General features: G+C 51.6%; 1 protein-coding gene across 1 annotated transcript; it reads left to right on the top strand.

Annotated features, from left to right (window-relative positions):
* The first annotated feature begins 16,783 nt into the window (after positions 1-16,783).
* On the top strand, positions 16,784-17,847 carry LOC102700021 (disease resistance protein PIK6-NP-like). The gene is made up of 2 exons (XM_006665028.2): positions 16,784-16,966; positions 17,259-17,847. Exon 2 carries the CDS (start codon positions 17,293-17,295, stop codon positions 17,833-17,835), a length of 543 nt encoding a protein of 180 aa, XP_006665091.1. The 5' UTR covers positions 16,784-16,966; positions 17,259-17,292; the 3' UTR covers positions 17,836-17,847.
* The last annotated feature ends 2,851 nt before the right edge of the window (positions 17,848-20,698 follow it).

Genomic DNA, 20,698 nt, shown 5'->3' with positions numbered 1-20,698 from the left:
AGGAGAGAGGGAGGAGGGCACGATGGCGGCTGACGGGTGGGACCCGTCGGTCGTCGACCCTGGAACAGAGGAGGGGAGCGGGGTCCGGCCGGGAGAGGGAGAGGGGCGACAACGCCCGGGCGGCGGGCGGCGGCGAACGGCGACGGTGGCCGGGAAGCGGGAACATCGGCGGCGCGAGCAGCGGCGGCCGAGCGCGGCGCACGGCGACGACGGCACGGCGACGGCGGGTGGGCGCGGGAAGCGGCCACGCGGGAAGGCACGGGTGGCGCGATGACAGCGTGACGACGGTGGAGCTGGGCGACGGTCTGGCAGGGACTGCCGGCGACCGGCGGAGTCCGACGACGACAGCGCGGGGAGAGCTCGGCGGCGGTGATGGAGGGAACGGGAGAGGGAGAGGGGAAAGCGCTCACCGACGGCGACGGAGATGGCGGCGCGTCGGCGAGGGCGAGGCGAAGGTGGGACGCAGACGCGCGGCGGCTGGCAATGCGCGGTGACGAGATCGGCGAATGTCACGCCCAGAAATTTACACCAAATTTCTGAACAATAGCATGTATTAAATCTCGGTCCAGGCATCAGCCCGAGTACACACTATGACAAATTAATAAAAACAATTATCTATCGAAATGCAGCGGAAAAGGAAAACAAACTAAACCATCTAATCTTCAGCTTCAGCTAGCGAAGACGGCTCCACACCACAGGCACTCTCGACGGCGGACTGAACCTTACTTCAACCTTCGGAACAACCTTCTTCTGACACAGGCTCTGGCACTTGCTCTGGTGGGGGAAAATTAAGCAAGGCTGAGTACAAACCACCGTACTCAACAAGTAACACTCGAGAGAGGAAGAATAATGAATGCAACAGGTTATCAAGGATAGGCTAAGGTTAAATTGCACAAAGCTGCAGTAATTTAGCAAAACAGTAAATAAAATAGACTGAAATAAAAGTAAAGTAAACCTTTAAAATAAACATCCAGTGTCCAACGTTACACCACGTTGCAACAGGCCCAAACCACTGTCGAACGTTACACCACGTAGCGACAGGGTCAACCCTCTGCCCAACGTTAAACCACGTTGCGACAGACCTAAACCACTGCCAACGTTACACCACGTTGCGCAGGGTCAAACCAGTTCCAAGATTAATAAAATTATTAAAGAGGTTCAACTAATCCCAGTGAGTCTGTCAGTTCGCCCAATAACCGCGGGCACGGCTATTCGAATAGTTTTACTCTGCAGAGGTGTACAACTTTACCCACAAGACATGGCTGCCAAGCATGTTACCATGCCCCAACGTATCACCACGATACCTCAGTACGGAAACCATGATAAGACCTTTCACCTACCCCTCCCTAGACAATCGTACCACACTTCAGGTTTCACCCCCTCCTTTACACCAAGTCGGGCAGTCCCCTCTTGTGCCTTGGTAGATCCAGAAGCAGGAGAAGCTTTCGTTACACCACGATTGCCCGTCCATACTCCATCACGCCTACCCTTGCCTGGGTACGTCGAATAGGGACAAGCTAGATTACGAGTCTCACCGTTGCCTATTCTGGCTTGTGGTTAGTACGTGTAAGACCTTCAGGGTTTCCTGAGAACCGGTCCTTAATTGCCATGGGCACGACTCTCAAAACCAAGCACCCACAGCCCACCATAAGCAATATTTTAGTTGTATTAACCCACCTCGGGAAATGAATAATGATAACAACCACTGAAGGTGTACCAAAGTGCAACAATAATTAAATAATAATTGGTGAGATAGTTGAACTAAGCATGGCTAAGCATTGACTAACCCTAATTCTAGTCAAATTAACCCTGGGATGACAATAATAATTGGGAATCAACGGATATATTGGTAAATTCCCAATAGATAAATACAATAAATAGATTTGCATAAAACAATGCATGTTTGAATGTAAAAGCGGGGGATTTTATAATCATAGGTTCAATATGATCAAAGAAGGGTGCCACTTGCCTTGCTTAGACCCACGAGGAACTTCGGCGACGACTTCGAGAACGAACGGCGCTTCGACGGGGTCAAAACCTACGACAAACAAGGCAAAACAAGAAAAACAGGCTAAAAAACTACTGAAACAGAGAAAGAAACTATTTTTAATGGATTCTTGGCATTTTTCTGGATTTAATGAAACTTGAATGGACCTAAACGGAGACTAGATGAATTACTTATGAATTTTAGAAGATTATCTGTGTTTTTAAACTAAACAGAAAACCTTATTGATTTATTGCGCAATTAATCGGAGGCATGACGTCAGCACAGGAGAGAGAGGAGGCTGACGGCTGGGACCCACATGGCGGTGAGAGAGAGAGGGGGAGGAGAGGCTGACCGGCTGACGAGTGGGGCCCGCTCATCAGTGGCCCAGAACAGAGGAGGACGGGGTGGCCTCGGCCAACAGGGGGAGGGGCGGCGCCGGCTGGGCAGGCGGCGGAGGGCGGTGACCGACGGACGGCGGCGTGGACAAGCGGGCGGCAACAGGCGGCGGTGATCCGTCGGACGGCGATGCGAGAACAGGCAGCGGCGCTGAGAGCGGCGGCGCTAAAGGAGGACGGTGGCAGCTCGGGGAGAGCGACGGCAGTGACGCGACGAGCGCGGCGGTGCTTCTATGGTGGCGGGGTCGCGTTGGCGACAGCAAGGCGAGGGTGGCGGCTGGCGGACGGGTGACGGAGACGGCCGAAGCGCGCAAGAATGCGGCGGCGGCGTCGGCTGCGGTGACCACGGGCGGAGAGGAAAAGAAATGGCGGCGGTGGGCAAGGAGGCGAATTTTATAGGGGCGGCCGGCTAGGGCGGAGGCGGCGGTTAGAGACCACGTTGCACACGCGGGCGCGGCGGCCGGCGGCCGTTGCGGGCGTGGGAGATGGAGTCAGCGGCGGATTCGGCGCGGAAAATCCGGAGAGCGCGGCGGCGCGAGGCGGCGGCTGGCGGCCGGGAGAAGCGGGGCGGTGGTTACTCCGGGCAATGGATTTGGCGGCGACCGGGGAAAGCAGAGTGGTGGTTGCGCCGGCGTGAGGGAGCGGGGCGGCGGTGCACGGCGAGGCGTGGCAGCAGCGCAGCACGATGGTGCCGGCGCGGTGGCAAGCAGAGGAGGTTGGACGGACGCAGCGCAGCGGCGCGAGCGCGAGGGCGACGTGGCAACGGGCGACACATCGTGGGTACTCGGCTTGTGCCGTGGCGGTGAGGGATGCAGGCAGAGGAGGGCGGCGGCATCCGGCGCGGAGGGCGGCGAAGGACGGCGGTTCCGCGGCGGCGATGGCGAGGCGATGGAGACGGCCCCGAGAGGGTGCGTCGGCGGCGGCAAACGGCGCGCGCGCGACGGCGACACATCCGTCGACGACGGCGGCCGAAGTGAAAAAGAGGGAGGAAGAGAGAAAGGGAGAGGCTCACCGGTGATGAGAACGGCGGCAACGGGTCGCCGTGGACGAGGCGGAGGTGGCGTGCGGCTCGGAGCGGCGGCGTGCGACGGAATCGGGTGGCGGCGGCATCGGCCGAGCGGCACGACGTCGAGCAACCAAGGCGAGCCGGAGGGGGGGCGAGCGGCGGACGAGGGTTGGATTTGTTAGGGAGCCGATGCGGCGGCGGCACGCTTAGGGCGGAGCGGTGGTTAGCGCGGCCGGGTGGACGCGGTGCGGCGAAAGCGGGAGGTGGTTGGCGGCGGCGCGGGTCATGGCCGGGAAAAGCGGCACAGTGGCTGCGCGCGGCCGGTGCAGGACGAGGGCGGGGCAAGGTGGCACGGCGCGGACAAGCGGGCGGCGCGGATTGCGGCTGGTGATGACGCCCGGCAGTTGCGGCGCAGCCGTTGGGCCGGCGCGGGCGGAGAGGCGGCTCGACCGACGACGCGGCGGCACGGGCGAGGCACAACCGGCGAGGCGAGGGGCAATGCAGCTCAGCGCGACGGCGGGGTGCGCGGACGCAGGGCGGTGACCAACAGTGCGAGCGGCAACGCGGTCGGCACAGCGAGGTGACGCGGTGATGACGGCGAGCGGCGGCCAAGCACGGGCGCAAGGCGCACGCACCGCGTGGCACGGTGGGGACGCGTCGCGGCGAGGCAGAGCGGAAGCGTGCGCAGGTGGAGCGGCGCAACGCGGACGGCGTGGCGGCTAGGCGCGGCGACACGACGTCGGGCGGCGCGGAGCGACGCGACGGCGGGCGCCGAGGGAGAGATTGAGGAGGAAGGGGAGAGTTCACCGGGTGGACCACGACGACGGTGGGGCGGCGAACGACCGACGATGGCCGTTGACCGGCGGGCGAAGGCGCAAAGGTGGAGACCGGCAAAGATGGCGGCGCGGCGATGCAGTCACGGGCGCGACGCGCGCGGGCGCACGCGCCGACTGGAGGTGGAAGATGGGGCTGACTGGTGGGGGCCACCTGTCAGCGTCCCAGGAGGAGAGGGGAGGCGGCCTGGACTTGGCGCGCGCGTGGTGGCTATGGGCCGTGGCCCGGCCCACGCACGGGAGAGAGGAGAGGCGGATGGGAGAGAGGCTGAGGCGAGCTGAGCGGGCCGGCTGGCTGGGCCGGTGGCCTGCTGGCCGGGAGGAGAGGGAGGAGGAGTGGGCCGAGGGAGGCGATGCAGACTTTGAGCGCCGGTTGGGAGACGACTCGGGAAATTGCAGACAGTACACGCATTCACACGACAGAACCAAATCATGCACGAATTAGAGATCCGTATGACAAATTAGATCTGATACGTGGACCCGTGAACTGTTAGCGGAACAACGGCAGGAGTTAACGACCCGTTAAATTGAGATTTAACGACTCGCTAAACTAGAATTAGATGACTTTAACGTTAAACCAATCTACGTTTACGAAATTGAATTCCGCACCGTAGATCAACCTCACGCTAGCTAATAGATTGGAAAACCTAAGCAATTACACGGTAGATTAATTTAGATTGATTCGCAAGAATAAAATAGATGCGAACCTGAGATTTGGTGAAGAGAGACCAGCTGGCGACGTGCTGCGAACAAGGATGCAGCAGGGCTGCTAGCGGCTTGCTGCGCAGCTGCTGGGATAGGGGCGGCACAGCTGTAGCGGAGGCGGAAGGGGCGACTGGAGATGCACGGGAGAGGGAGACGGGGAAAAGAGGCAAGGGTGTAGGGGGTATTTATAGGGGGAAGCTAGAGATAGATCTTGTTATCCATCTCCTATTAACAAGGAATAGATAATGTTTCAAGGGGATAAGATTTAGAATTAATTGGAATTGGAGATAGAGATGAGGCTGCATGGCTTGGAGAGGAGGAGGAGGTGCGACCAGGAGAGAAAAAAAGGAAAAGAGAAAAGAAAAAAGGAAAAGGGGAAAAAGGGAGAAGGGAAAAAGAAAAAGGAAGGAGGGAAAAAAAAAGAAATTGCCTCCAATTTTGCCGATTTTTGTTAAGTTTATTAGAGAAAATTTTACTGACTGCAATTCAAATATAAATCCTGTTAATAATTTAAAATGCTTTCGGGACATTTTAGAATATCCGAAAAGCTTCCAATTAATTAAATTAATTTATTACACTGGGTTTCTCCTGAACTTTAATTAATAAATTATTTTTAATGCACTATTTATTTAATTCTTGGCTTGGGTAAAACTTAGGGCGTGATAGCGAATGACGGCGAGGCGACGAGGCGCGGCGGTGGAGAGGATGGAGGAGCAGCGAAGGGCGCGAGGCGTCCACCGGCGGCGACGGGAGCCGGAGGAGGGTTGGCGAAGCCGAGGCGGAGGCGATGACGCGGCTGGACGGCGACGGCGAGCGACCGGCAGCGAGATTGAACGGCGGCGACGAACAGCGACAGCGCGACGGCGACTTGGGCGGAGAGGAAAGGTGGGCGACGGCGCGCGGTGACTCGGGATTTATAGGGTGGCGGCGCCGGCTAGGGCGGGGCGGAGTTGGAGACCGAGTCGGGCGCGACGCAGTCTCGGCGGCGGCCGTTGCGGCGGCGGCGGCGGCGGGCGCGGCGGCGGCGCGGACTCGGACTCGGCGCGGCGTGAGCTGGCGAAGCTCGGTCGCTGACTGGTGGGCCCCACCTGTCAGTGGCCGAGGGAGGAGGGAGCGGCGACGGACTTCGCGGCGCGGGCGAGCGAGCGAGCTGGGCCGAGGCAGCGGCCCAGGCGGAGGCGCGCGCGGGGAGGAGGCCGGAGGCCGGTCGGCTGGGCCGGCCGAGGGGAGATGGGCCGGCTCGGCTGGGCCAGCCCGGGAAAGAGGAGAGGAAAAAAGAAAAAGAAGGGAGGAAAATTGGACTTCGGTCCAATTTGAGAAGGAATGGAAAAAGAAAGGAAAAAGGAGGGAAAAAGGAAAGCCCCCACTTTTGCCGAGTTTTAAATTAATTTGATTGGCCAAATTTTATACTTCTGTAATTTGAATTTAAATCCAGTTAGTCGATTTGCGAGCCTCGATTTAATTAAATTAGGTTCTTTTAGAGAGATTCTTCCTGAGTTAATTAAGCCAATTGTTATTTACGGATTTCTTTTTACGATTTAAGGCTTAGGACAAAACTCCGGGTATGACAGTCGCTCTGCCTCGTGCCCGCCGCGTCGCGTAAGCGCCACGTCGCCGAGCCCCACGTCACGCAGCATCGCCGCGTCAGCGCGTCCGCTCACCCGCGCCATGCGCGTTGCCTCGTGCAAACACCGTCGCCCGCGCCGGTGCAACGGCCGACGCCGATTTCCCCCCGTCTGCCCCGTGATCGCCGCCGCATTTCCATGCAACTGCCGGCCGCATTTCCATGCAACCGCCGGCCATAATTGACGACGCTCATCCCACCTGCAATGGCCGCCGCCAATCTCTCACCGCCGCCAACCGCCTCCCGCATTCGTCGGGCCGCGTCTGCCCCACGCGCGCTAGCCACCTCCCCGCCCTACACGCCGGCCGCCACCAATAAATCCCCTCTACCCAGCGCCGTCGCTCCCCTTCGCTCCTCTCTCACGATCACCCCATGCCGCCGCCGAGCTCCTCCACCGCTCGTCGTGGCCGAGCGCCGCCCTCATCACTCCACCTCCTCGCCACTGGTCATCGTCGTCGGCCATCGTTCGCAACCCTCCATCGGATGCCGCGGCCGTCAGCCGGCATTGCCACCTGCCTACGCCTGCCGAGTAAGACTCCATCGTGCCACCGCCGCCGTGCGCAAGTTTCGACGCTGCCGATCGATCTCGCATGCCGCCGCGGCTCTTGCTCACCGCCGACTGTCACCACGTGTGCCACCGCCTCGCCGACGCGCCCGCTTTCACCGATGCCGGTTAGCAACTCCTCTCTCCTCTCCCCCTCTCTTTCCTCTTCGCTGCCGCCACTGGGCTCCCCGTTACGTCGGCCGGCGCCAGGGGCCACGCGCCGCCAGCCACCGGGTCACCACTCGACGTCGTCGTCGTCACGCTGTCGTTTTGCCGCCCTCGCCTTCCCGCGCCGCTACCCCGCTGCTTCCCCCTCCTCTTCCTCCGTGCGCACGCTAACCGGCCGTTGCCGCCGTGCGCCTCGTTCGGTCGCCGCCGCCCCGGCCGTCGTCGTTCCCACCGCCGGCCTTCGCCGTGTGCCGCTCCCCTTCACCTCCATCGTTCGTCGCCATCGCCCGTCGCCGCGATGCGCCGTCGCCGCCTCCCCGGTGGAACGCTGCATCCCATTTCCCTCCCTCTCTGCTTCCTCTCTCTGACCGGCGGGACCCACCCATCGACCTCCCTCTCTCTCGCCTCCTCGTGGCCCTACCTGGTAGCAGCCCGCCACCCCTCCTCTCTCTCCTCCCGTTGGGCCCACCTGTCACCCTTCCATCTCCCTCCTCTTTCACTGCCCCGTGGATCCCACCTGTCAGCGCCAGCTTTTCCTCTGCTGACGTCATCGCCTCCATTAATTGCGTAATAAATTAATTTAAGGTTTTTCTGTTTATTTTAAAAACACAGCCAAACTTCTAAAATTCATAACTAATTCATCTAGTCTCCGTTTTAGTCTATTCAAATTTCATTAAATCTAGAAAAATGCCAAGAATCGATTAAAAATAGTTTCTTTGTCTGTTTTAGTAGTGTTATAGTCTGTTTTTGCTTGTTTTTCTTTGGTTGTCGTAGGTTTTGACCCCGTTGAAGCGCCGATCGTCCTCGAAGTCATTGCCGAAGTTCCTCGTGTGTCAGAGCAAGGCAAGTGACACCCTCCTTTGATCATATTGACCAGATGATTATAAAATTCCCCCGCTTTACATTCGAACTTGCATTGTTTTGTGCAAATTTACTTTATTTTATTTATCTATTGGACTATTATCTTTATTTATATCCGTCGATTCCCACTTATTATTATTGTCATCCCAGGGTTAATTTGACTAGAAATAGCTTAGGCAATGCTTAGCCATGCTTATTTCAACTAGCTCACCAATTCTTATTTAATTATCTGCTAGACTTGATAGACCTTTAGTGGTTGTGATCATTATTAATCTCCCGATGTGGATTAATATAACTAAAATATTGCTTATGGTGGGCTATGGGTCCATGGTTTTAAGAGTCGCACCCATGACAATTAAGGACCGGTTCTTGGGAAACCCTGCAAGTCTTACTCGTACTAACCACAAGCCGAAATGGGTAAGGTGGGATTTGAAGCATGACTTAGAACTATTTGAGGTACCAAGGCAAGGGTGAGCATGATGGAGTATAAACGAGCAATCGTGGTGTAACGAAAGCCTCTGCTGCTTCCGAATTCACCAAGGCATAAGAGGGGACTACCGGACTTGGTTTAAAGTAGGGGTGACACCTTAAGTGCGGTGTGATTAAATATGGAGGGTTATGTGACGGGTCCTATCATAGTTTTCATTCCGTGGTATCATGTTGGTACACCGGCGCATGTTCAAGTGTAGTGGAACTGTGTCTTATGAGTAAAGTTGTACACCTCTGCAGAGTAAAACTATTTGAATAGCCATGCCCGCGGTTATGGGCGAACTTACAGATTCACTGGGATTAGTGAACCTTTTAATAACTCAATGAACTTGGAACTAGTTTGACCCTGTCAACGTGGTGTAACGTTGACAGTGGTTTGGTGTGTCGCAACGTGGTGTAACGTTGGGCAGAGGGTTGACCCTGTCGCTAAATAAATGCTGATTTGTGCAATTTAACCTTAGCCTATTCTTGATACCCTATTGTATTCATTATTCCCCTCTTGGGCGTTACTTGTTGAGTACGGTGGTTTGTTCTCAGTATTGCTTAACTTTTCCCCACCAGAGCAAGTGCCAGAGTCTTTGTCAGAAGAAGGTTGTTCCGAAGGTTGAAATGAGGTTCAGTCCGCCGTCAAGAATGCCTGTGGTGTGGAGCCGTCATCGCCAGCTGAAGCTGAAGATTAGATGGTTTAGTTTGTTTTCTTTTTTCGCTGCATTTCGATAGATAATTGCTTTTATTTGTTTTAAGTCGTGGAACTGTGTATTAATTTGTCATAGTGTGTACTCGGGCTGATTCCTGGGCTTATCATTGTGTGTACTCGGGCTGATTCCTGGACTGAGATTCAATACATGCTATTATTTAGAAATTGGTGTAAATTTCTTGGCGTGATAGTTCTCTCTACACGTTGAGCAGACCCACGTTCGGCATGGTATTCCCTTATACTTTCGTCTTCGCTTTGTGTAAAAAGATTAACATGGGGATACCATGGTTGGAGCACCAAGGCTTATAAGTAGACCCTAACCCACCTAAGCTTCAAGATGGTACTAAACAAACACTATATTTCCACTTTTGAACCAAAAAGACCAAACATATACTACTAACAGATTTTCAAACGGACTGAAGTGTTACGCCCTAAGTCCGGCATCTACGAAAGCTCGTCTTCAATAAAGTGACGTCAACCCAGCTGCTTCGTTTGGGTGCAGGGTTGCGCAGCCCCTGGCTCCTGTCATGGCCATTGTTCCCATGGCCGACAAGCCGGTGACTGACGGGCCAACTGGTCCTATCTCGGAGCCGGCTACCAAGTTGATTGAAGCTGCTCCCATCGCTAGGCCACCAACAGACCCGAGCATCGCCCTGGCATCAAGTCAGGCGCCCAAAACTCCCGAGCCCCCGAGGGCAGTCACCGACACGCCACGAATGACTGCTGCGGTTGAGGAGGCAGACACCGGGGTACCTGGCCGAGTAATTGCGCCATCAGCACTTGTGGTGGTTTGCACCGAACTCAGGTATGCCACTTTCATCTAGTGTTCTTCAGGCTTTAATTGTAACTCCATTGCTGACCTCGACCTGTTTGTCCCATAGCCCTCAGCCACTGCTCTCCACTCCAACCCCGGGTGCTCTGCAGATTACTTAGGTGAAGGAGGGTCGAACCGATAGCATCAAGCTCGATCCATCGGACGACTTACGGGAAATAGCTCAGATCAAGGACCACATCGAGCACTCCATCAAGCTTATGAAGGTGTGCTTCTTCGCTATTGATTCTCGTGCTCTCTTCATCTGCTGACCCATCCTTCAACTTTCAGGTAATTCAGGCTCGTTCCGTAGCTAAATCCGAGGCCCTGCGTTCCTTGGGCCCATAGCTAGAAAACCTCGCCGCCATTCATTGTGACTGTGATGAAATCTTGGAGCGCATGAAGGCTATGGAGAGCCACCTGCAAGGTGAGATTGCCGTTCTCTGAATGGAGGATGTCTCGAACCATGCCTGGATCAAAGGTGTGGCAGCTTTGCTGATTTTGGTCATCGCGCCTCCATTGGTGCCTATTTCTGAGTTTTGATCTTTTCAGATCAAGCCACGGCACTGGAGGAATCAGAGAAGGCGAATGTCAGTCTTCAAGCCGAGTGCGCCAGGCTTCTGGCATCGAAGGCAGTGCTCGAGTCCGAGTGCTCGAAGCTGACGGCCTCAAAAACCAAGCTCGAGGCTGTGTGGGCGGCTTAAGAAGGGCAAGGACACTGTTGCCTTCAAGCTTGTGGGTAAGTCCCATCACTCTTTCTTTGCACTTGCCTTCATCCACATCCTTAGCTGAAAACTCCCGTGATCAGCAGAAGCACAGTCACGAGCGCAGGCGGTGGTCGAGGCGGCCGAAGAGCGAACCAAGGTTGTCGAGATGACACGGGACCAACTGGTAAGCGCTGCTCAAGCCGTGCTTGGGCTAACTGAAGCTTTAGCGTCCCAGCCCGAGTACCGTAAATATCCGTTGGAGAAAACACGACAATTATATATCTCCAAACCATTCGTGTTCAAATTGCTTAGAGAGAGCAACCTGAGCTAGGTACCACATAGGTCTGAAAGTATTCAAAACAGTGCTGCTCGAGTTAGGACTTTCGATATTTGGAAGATGTCTTTGGGTAACAGTTCATAAAAGGCGCATTTAAGAATAGGATCGAGGCTACACCTATTAGGTGCATTTTTTCATACGGTCTTACTTAGACTCTATGTTTAATTGTTTTCCATTTAAGCACAGAGTCGGGGGCTATGTCTAATAGGTGCATCGTGATGCACCTATCTTTTTTTATTTGGAGCCCTCCACAGCCTCTACAATTATCACATAGTACTGGAGATTTCTCAGGAAGCACTTGAGGAGCGCTCGGGAGGCACTCACATGCTATGTGAAGCTGCACCTGACGATCAACAATTTACACGGATACTAGGGGTATTCATTTACCACAGAACAACCAAAATACGCCGGGACATCTATGCCAGTTTCCTAATACCTGGCACAGATAGACCAAAAAAGAGGCCCCTGCTCGCCCAAAACAAACACTCGGCACAAATGAGCCCTTATCTGTGCTGGGTATAAAAAATATGCAAACATATGTTACTTGTGTCGGATAAATAGTAGAACCGGCACAAATAAGACCCTTCTTTGTGCCGAACATACCGAAAAATCTGAAAAAAAAGGGCCAGCAAGATATTTGTGCCGGGCATACGTACACCCTGGCACAAATGTTAACATGATTTATATTCTTCTAATGAGAGCAGCAGCAGTAGTACGTAGTGGTAGAAGAAGAATCCCAGCGGAAGCCACCAGCGACTGCCTTGCCCTTGGCCTTGTCTCGCCGCTAGCATTGGCGGCATGTCCAGCCCGGGGAGGGTGGGGTGGGGGGGGGGGGGGGGGGGATAAAATCCAGTCTGTATGGGACATAGGCTCGTGGTTGTGCTTCTTCCTCGCCTGCGTGTTCTGCCTCGGTCGACTGCCACGCGCCGCCGTCCCTCGCATTCTGCTACTACTGCCGCTCCCACCGACACCAAGCTCACCGGGCCATCCACGTCGCCCACGTACTCTACCCTTCCTTCTCCTTATCTTGGATCAGCAGCTCATCGATCACTGGCTGCCCGGCCTGCAGATACGGCATTCCTCCTACACCACGACGTCATGCACGTCGCCGAGGACCGAGGTGGAGGACGTCCTCGACATCTCCGGCGTCCAGACCTACGTCATCAACAGCGCCAATGTCCTCTTCCTCAGCAAACGCCCCCAGCCACGCGGCGCAGGCACCGCCGCCGGCAAGGCCGCTGCCCTCGTCGGCGCTTCTTCCGCCTCTGTTCCCTCGGATGCTTCCTTGTTGCTAGCTAGCTAGCTATACAGTATCTAATTGATGATTGTGTGGCTTAATTTGTGGTGATCTATTCAACTAAATTTGTAAAATTATGTGTGGTGTATAACTACTGGATGGTTTGTGCTTTGGTATATGTTGTTGTATTCTCCTAGATGATTTGTGCATTGATATTCTCGTGGATTATTTTAATTTTTTGCTTTGTATTTGTGCCAATTTTAAAACAATTTATGCTATTTTTTCAGTTTAATTTGTGTCAGTTGCAACATATACCCGGTACAAATAGAGTTGTCGGTTCTTCAATCTTATTTGTGTCAGTTGCAATATATGCCCGGGACAAATGTGATCCTCCGTCGGTGACGGATAATAATTTTAACATCAGCTTTGCCGGTTATTAGACCCGACACTCATAACCTACCTCATCAGTGACACAGATTTTGGGCCGGGTCTATACCCGACACAAATAAGCATTAAGACCCGGCACACATGTTGTGTTCTGTAGTAGTGCATATATGTACATATAATATGGGGGGCCGGATAGGAAGGCAATCGTATCTGTACTAGAACAGTTAGGAGCATGGTAATATATGTATTAAACGTCGAGGACACAGGACCTGACCATATCTATAAGATAGATCTAATTCTTATTAGATTAGGACTCTGTCATATCTGTAAGCCTTATCTCCTGCTATATAAGGGGGTACGGGGCACCCCTACAGGGACACATATTCATACATCATTAAATACAATCCCAAGTAGGACTAGTGTATTATCTTGCTAGCCGAGAGCCTGAACTTGGGTAAACTTTGGCCTTCATCATAACCATCAACTTTCATGCCTTTTAGCCACCCTATAGTTTATTGCCCACTTATGTCGTCAACGATATATATTATGCATGGTGGAAGTTGACTGGCTAGGTCGCACATTCGTTGGAAGTTGGAGCAAATGTTTGGAAACAGTGGTCATTGTCTTCATGTAACCCATCATCTATTTGATCTTCTAGCTTGTCATAGGTGCCCGAAGAGTCGTGTCCATATGTAAACCTAAGTAAAAGAAAAGTACTTGATTTAGGTAGTATATAATTGGAATATGTTTTAGCTAGAAACGAGTTCACCTCTTATAGTTTCTTTGCACGACTATGTGTGATGGGTCCTTATAATGGTGTAACAGAATGGTCCTCATCAGTGGCAAGGGGCACATGTCTCCTCAAATGATTGTAGATGGGGGCTCGGACGTATCATGTCTTCCTCAGAGATTTACTTATGTTGTATCGTAGAGCTAAAGTCGTAGGGCTCAAGTTGTAGAGCTAAAACAACAAATTTAAGATGTCATATGACAAAATTTGCCTTTTAGAAATAGCAAACTAGACCTTCTCTACGTTTAGAAATTTTTTATTAAATAAACCTTTTTAGCAGATAATTTTATTACTAAACCACCAGACAAAAGTTTTCCAAAACTGAACCTTTTCGCCACGACAGTATTGGTGACATGGCAAGACAATGCTGCCACGCAGCCTAGTCGACGTACCATGGCGTGGCTGACAATGGCGTGGCAAACCGTTTGGTCACGTCAATATTGGTGGCTTGGCCAAAAGATTCATATGGTGAAAATATTTTCCCCAGAGGTTTAGTAATAAAATTATTTATTAAGAAGGTTTAAAAAATAAAAAAATTCCTAAGTTTATGCGTGCCACGTATGTTGGTACATGTCTGAGTGTTTCTATGAAGAAAAGGAAGATAACTGCTAACATGCCATTGAGATTTTTCTTAATCCCTTACATGCCATTAAATTTTACAAGATCACAAGTTTTTAATTTTGATACTCTCCATAGCCACTAACTTGACTATTACATTTTTTCTCTAAACCTCCCATGTGCTATCATCTTCAAAATCATAGATATCAATTATATTTATAAGATATCAAATTGGAAGGGACTATTGGATGATAAATATACAAAATGAAACATAATTTGAATTTTAAAAATAATGAAATCATACAATAGTTTAACTGTGCAATTGAAAATAATATTTATTTTTCATTGATTTTAAGTTTTTGGGAAATATTGTATGAACTTCATAAAGTTTGATATGAAATTTATTTAAAGATCTAAATTTCAGTATTCAAATGGGTAGTTAAATAAGTATATTGCCTTTTTTTTTACAAATGCATCTTTTTAGGTTGAGGATTGTATTTTCTAGCAAGCGTTGAGGATCTAGATCAGCAGTAATATATAGGGTGACTAATGAGGCACAGAGAACGATGCTAATATGAAGACATGGGGTTATCTAGTTTTACGCTATTGTTATGTGACATTGGGTGGTGTGTATATCACCCGTGAGGGTGCCCCGATCTCCCTTAAATAGTAAGGGATCGTACTTACAAATATACAAATATAGTTCTAATCTAAAAATACTAGGATCTAGCCGACTCTGATAAGGTAGGATCCGATATTCTCGGCGTGTACTCCGGATATTAACAAACTCCTAACCAATCCAGTAAGCTGCATTCCTATTCGGTACCTCTAACCTATACGTCCATGTACAGTCTACGAATACCCCTAACACAAATGTCCCATAGGAAACAAGAGTCTATGTCCCAAAATACAAGAAATTTTGGCTATGTAATAATAAAATAGAAAAAAATTGAAGTAGCACTGGATCTGGTAGATAATAAAATACAATGTTCTTTTATGAAAGAAGAAAGACGAAAGATTATAGATTATCTGACTTTTTAATATTTAATGATAAAAAAGATGAATATATATATATATATATATATATATAAAGTTTTTAAGAAAACACACCATTTTTTCCTTCAGAAAATATACATGTAAAAACTGGAAAATAATCTACAACCTAGGGTTGCAAAAGAACAACCTAAATTTCAGAATGGAGCAACATAAATGTGTAAACAATTGATGGGTAACTAATACTTTTTTATATTTTAATACCTAACACTGTTAACTTTTTGTTACACATTTAACCGTTCATTAATTAAAAGATTGACACAAGTACGCAGAAATATAAGTTATACTTAAAGTATGTTTAGTCATAAATCTAATCATAATAAAATAAATCATAATTGTTTAATTTTTTAATGAGAAGAACGGTTAAAATTGTAATAAAAAGTCAGTGGTGTCATCCATATGGAGAGAGTAAAATGGGTATAGGGGGATCAAAGTGAAGATAAATCAAAATCAAGGTGTAGAAAGGATGGCCAAAGTCACGAACAAGCAAGGAATTTTCGTAGATAGAGGCCGTGTTCGGCAGGCCCTATTACAGCGAGTTAGCTAACTACTAGTTTCAATTTATCTATAGCCAATCTATACAATAGCTGCCTATAAAACATATACTATCATGTCCTATATGTCATACACACATTGTGTCTTGGACTTCGTGCTGTAGCTGGCTACAGATCTATAGCCCACTCCTCTTCTCTCTCCTCTCTTATCTCAATAAAATATGTTTACAGCTGGTTTATAGCCCTCTATTGTACCTACTCTTAGTTAACTTATCTTTCTCATTTTCCACGCACACGCTTTTTGAAGTGTGCTAAACGGTGTATTTTTTACAAAAATTTTCTGTAGGAAAGTTGTTTTAAAAAATCATATTAATCTATTTTATATTTTTTTAATAATTAATAATTAATTAATCATACTAATCTGTTACTACGTTTTCCGTGCCAGGAATAAGTTAACTTAGAGCAAGTATAATAGCAGCCTATAAGCCAGCTAAATGCTGAGGTGGAGGAGAGAGAGAGGAGAAGCAGACTATAAACTTATAGTCAGCTCTGGTATAAGAAGCAAGAAACTTTGTGAGATAGACAAATAGACCATGTATATTAATTATAAACAGCTAACTACTATATGGATATATGGATAAGCTGAGAGAAGGCTACAAGGATCCTTATAGCCAACTTGTTGGCTATAGTTGGCTATATTATTTGGGGTTATTTAGCTTACAAATTTTTTTTACAAAAACATCACATCAAAACTTTGAATACTATTAAACTTAGTCTAATTACAAAACAAATTTCAGATTATGCCTGGAAACAGCAAGACGAATCTTTTGAGTCTAATTAATCCGTCATTAGCACATGTTGGTTACTGTAGCACTTATGGCTAATCACGTCCTAATTAGACTCAAAAGATTCGTCTCACTATTTACTCTATAACTATGTAATTAGTTTTAGTATCCATATATATTTAATGTTTTATTTAGATGTCTAAAAATTTAATATGATGTTTTTGAGAAAAAATTTTGAAAACTAAACAGCCCCTTAGCCTTGCTCTTATAGCCACTCGAACGCGGCCAGAGATGGGTCGACCAGCAGCACGATTCGGTTCCAGTAGTCTTCTTCCCACGTCCAGCCAGTGAGCTCGTCAACGCTCAACGGACACCGCCGGGCGGCGGCGGAGCTGTGCGCGGCCTGGCATCATCGACTACAGCGCCTGCAACGAGGGCCGACAGCCGGCGCGGCAAAATGAGAAAAAGAAAGAAAGAAAGAGATCCTCTCAGTCGCGGGTAAATGGAACTTCTTTGCTTCTTTGTTCCTCTCTCTTCCTCAGATCCTTTTGTGCGATTCACGCCTCTAACAGACTAACCAACAGGATTTGTTTGTGATTCCTTCTTTGTTCGAGAAAAGCATCCAAGAACTTCTGTTTTAGTTGTTTTTCCGATTTCTTTGTGCAACAAATTTGTTTTTAAGAGGAAGAAAATTAAAGGCTACCAGGTAATTTTCAGATCCATCATTCCTGATGGTCTGATGATTCTTCTCCTCCTTTAGAACAGTTTTACTGATTAGCTGTGTAACCAGGGAGCAGTAAGGAAGCAGTCCACGACCAAATAAGATGGAGCTGGTGGTGAGTGCCTCCACTGGGGCGATGAAGACGCTGCTCCCCAAGCTGGCTGAGATGCTCACCGACCAGTACAATCTTCACAAGAGTGTCAGGGAGGACATAGAGTCCCTGCAGAAGGAGCTGGAGGGCATGCACGGTGCCCTCGAGAAGGTGTCCATGGTGCCGGCAGATCATCTTGACAGCCAGGTCAAGATCTGGGCAAACGAGGTGCGTGAACTGTCCTATGATATCGAGGATGCTGTCGACTCATTCATGGTGCGTGTTGATGATGGCAGCGATGAGCCCAAAAAGTCACATGGGTTCAAGAAATTCATCAAGAAGATCAGAGCGTTGTTCCCAACAGCCAAGGCCCAGTATGACATCGGGGCTATGATTCAAAAGATCAAGAAGGAAGTGCGGGAGGTTGGCGAGCGGCGTTACAGGTATATGTTGCCGGGTGCTAGTACAAACACAGTGGTGATGGATGTTAGAACTCCGGCGAGGAGGACGACACACACGAAGAACACAGAGGACACGATGAGTTTGGTGCTGTAAGCGACAGCTTTTCCTTTTGATTGTATTCACTATATATGGATTACATGTATGGTTACAAGGAAACAAATGGACAAGCTAATCCCGGCATACTCGTGATCAATGGTTGCCATCCCAACCACCTGGGCCATGCCGCAATCCGTGGCCTGCCTCTAATGGCGCTAATCGCCTGCTACCTCCTACATTTAACTGCTCAGGACTTATTCAAACATTCTCCTCCTAAGTCCGAGCGATTAGAGTAGCTTTTTCATACCAATCAAGCCGCGAAGCTCCTGAAACCGGGTGCGCCCAAGTGCCTTTGTGAGTAGATCACCTAGTTGCAGCTCGGTGCCCACGAACTCGACGTTGATCAGCTTCCTGTCACAGCACTCCCGGATGAAGTGAAACTTCACGTCGATGTGTTTACTCCGGTCGTGATGCACAGGGTTCTTCATCAAAGCAATGGCGGACTTGTTGTCCACCTTCAACCTAGGCGCTTGTGCTGTTCCTCCAATGAGCTCAGCTAGCAAGCGTGCCAACCAGACTGCTTCACACGCGGCTGCCGCGGCCGCAATGTACTCGGCCTCGCAGGACGACAGGGCGACCACTTTCTGCTTTGCCGATTGCCAGGCAACCGGTCCACCGGCGAGGAAGAAGATGAGCCCACTTGTGCTCTTGCGGTCGTTGATGTCGCCTGCGAGATCACTGTCGGAGTACCCCACCAAGACGGGCGGCGCTCCCTTCCTCTCAGCCGGGTGGTAGTGCACGCCCCAATGCACCGTGCCAGCCACGTAGCGAAGCACACGCTTCACGGCAGCAAGGTGTTCTTGCCGAGGCGCCTCCATGAACCTGCTGAGGTATCCCACGGAGTAGGCCAAATCGGGCCTAGAGTTGCACAGGTACCTCAGGCTCCCGATGAGGTTGCGGTACTCCGTGGCATTGACGCTCGGCGTCGTTCCCTCCTTCTGGAGCTTCAGCTTCATCTCCATGGGCGTGGTGCTAGCATTGCAACCAGCCAGCCCGGCCTTCTCAAGTATCTTGATGGCATAGGCGCTCTGACGCAGCGTGATGCCGTGTGCGCCTTGAGTGACCTCGAGCCCCAAGTAGTACGAGAGGAGTCCGAGGTCGCTCATGCGGAATGTGCGCAGCATCTGCCCTTTGAACCTCGCCACGGCGTCGTCATCTCCACCAGTGATGATGAGGTCGTCCACGTAGACGCCCACGATCAGGCGCTGTGCTCCGCTCCCGCGCGTGTACATGCCGTGTTCGTCGACGCAGCGCTTGAACCCGAGAGCCAGCAGCTCGGCGTCCAGCTTGTGGTTCCATGCTCGTGGTGCTTGGCGGAGTCCATAGAGCGCCTTGTGGAGGCGCAGCACCTTGTGCTTGTGCTTGCCGTCGACGAAGCCGGGAGGCTGCTGGACGTATACCTCCTCCTGTAGCTCGCCATTCAAGAACGCCGACTTGACGTCCATGTGGTGGACGCCCCAGCCGTAGTGAGCTGCAATGGCGAGCACCAGCCGCACAGACTCCAGTCGTGCAACTGGAGCATACACCTCTTCGAAGTCGACGCCGGGGCGCTGCACGTACCCTTTGGCGACGAGGCGCGCTTTGTACTTGACGATGCCGCCATTCTCGTCGCGCTTGACTTTGTACACCCACTTCAAGCCGATGGCGCGGTGTCCGCGTGGGAGCTCGACAAGTGACCAAGTCTTGTTGTCGCGGATCGATTGCATCTCCTCCTCCATCGCTGCGACCCAGCTTGGATCGCCCTCCGCCTCTTTCACCGATCTGGGCTCCTCCACGGTCACTGCGTGGTTGACGTTGTGGAGCTCAGCCTCCACGTCGTCGCGGTGCTCCAGCCCGGGCACCGCATCCGATCCGAGGATGTTGTCCAGTGTCCGGTACCGGAGCTCCCCCACATCACCGGCGTCGAAGCTCAGGTCGGTGGTAAGTGGCGTCGCGAACTCGATGCCCGTTCCAGCGTGAGGTGGTGTCGAAGGCAGCTGCTCGGCTTGCTGCGGGCTTGATGCTGCTGGAGGTGTTGCCCGTGACGCATGGCGCGGTGGCGCGTCCTGGGGGCTCCCACCGTCTGGGGACGGGGAGCGCGCCGACGAGCCCTGGGGATCAGGCATCGGCAGCTCCCGATCTGCCTGGTGCTGGCGCTCCGGCATGTAGTGGTCCGAGATGGTGAAGGGGTGCTCGGAGCCCATGTCCGAGGAGGCCCCCCAGTCCCAGCGCTCGTCCTCGGCGAAGATGGCGTCGCGGGAGACGTGTACTCGCTCGGCGACGGGGTCGTAGAAGCGGTACGCTTTGGAGCCGTCCTGGTAGCCGATGAAGACGACCTTGACGCCGCGATCATCGAGTTTGCTGAGGTGCGGGCGCACTTTCTTGACGTAGGCCACACACCCGAACACCTTCAGGAAGTGCACGGGCGGCTTCTTTGCGTGCCAAGCTTCAAACGGCGTCATGCCGTTGAGTGCACTGGTGGGCGCCCTGTTCAGCAGGAAGACAGCGGTGTGCACCGCCTCTCCCCAGAAGCGTCCCGGCATGCCGCGGGCACGCAGGATGCTCCGCGCTGTCCCCACGACCATCTGGTTCCGCCGTTCGACGACGCCGTTTTGCTGTGGCGTGCCAGGCGCCGAGAAGTGTCGCTGCACGCCCTCTCCTGCACAATACTCGCCAAATTGCACGGAAGTGAATTCACCTCCGCTATCAGTTCGGAGCACCTTCAGCTTCTTCCCAGTTTCGCGTTCGACCTTGGCTTGGAACGCCATGATCGCTGCCGGTGCATCCGCCTTGGAACGCAGGAGGGTGAGCCACATATAGCGGCTCATGTCGTCGACGAGCAGCAAGAAGTAGGCGTTCCCGCCAGGCGTCGGTGGCGAGA

This window comes from Oryza brachyantha, chromosome 12, assembly GCF_000231095.2.
Source record: "Oryza brachyantha chromosome 12, ObraRS2, whole genome shotgun sequence".
NCBI classification, from domain to species: Eukaryota; Viridiplantae; Streptophyta; class Magnoliopsida; order Poales; family Poaceae; genus Oryza; species Oryza brachyantha.
Note: the sequence above shows the minus strand (reverse complement) of the source record. Positions and strands in the feature narration are given on the sequence as shown.

Excerpts from the sequence above, each read along its gene's own strand:
- LOC102700021 (XM_006665028.2), top strand. The coding sequence starts at position 17,293 with ATGGAGCTGGTGGTGAGTGCCTCCACTGGGGCGATGAAGACGCTGCTC.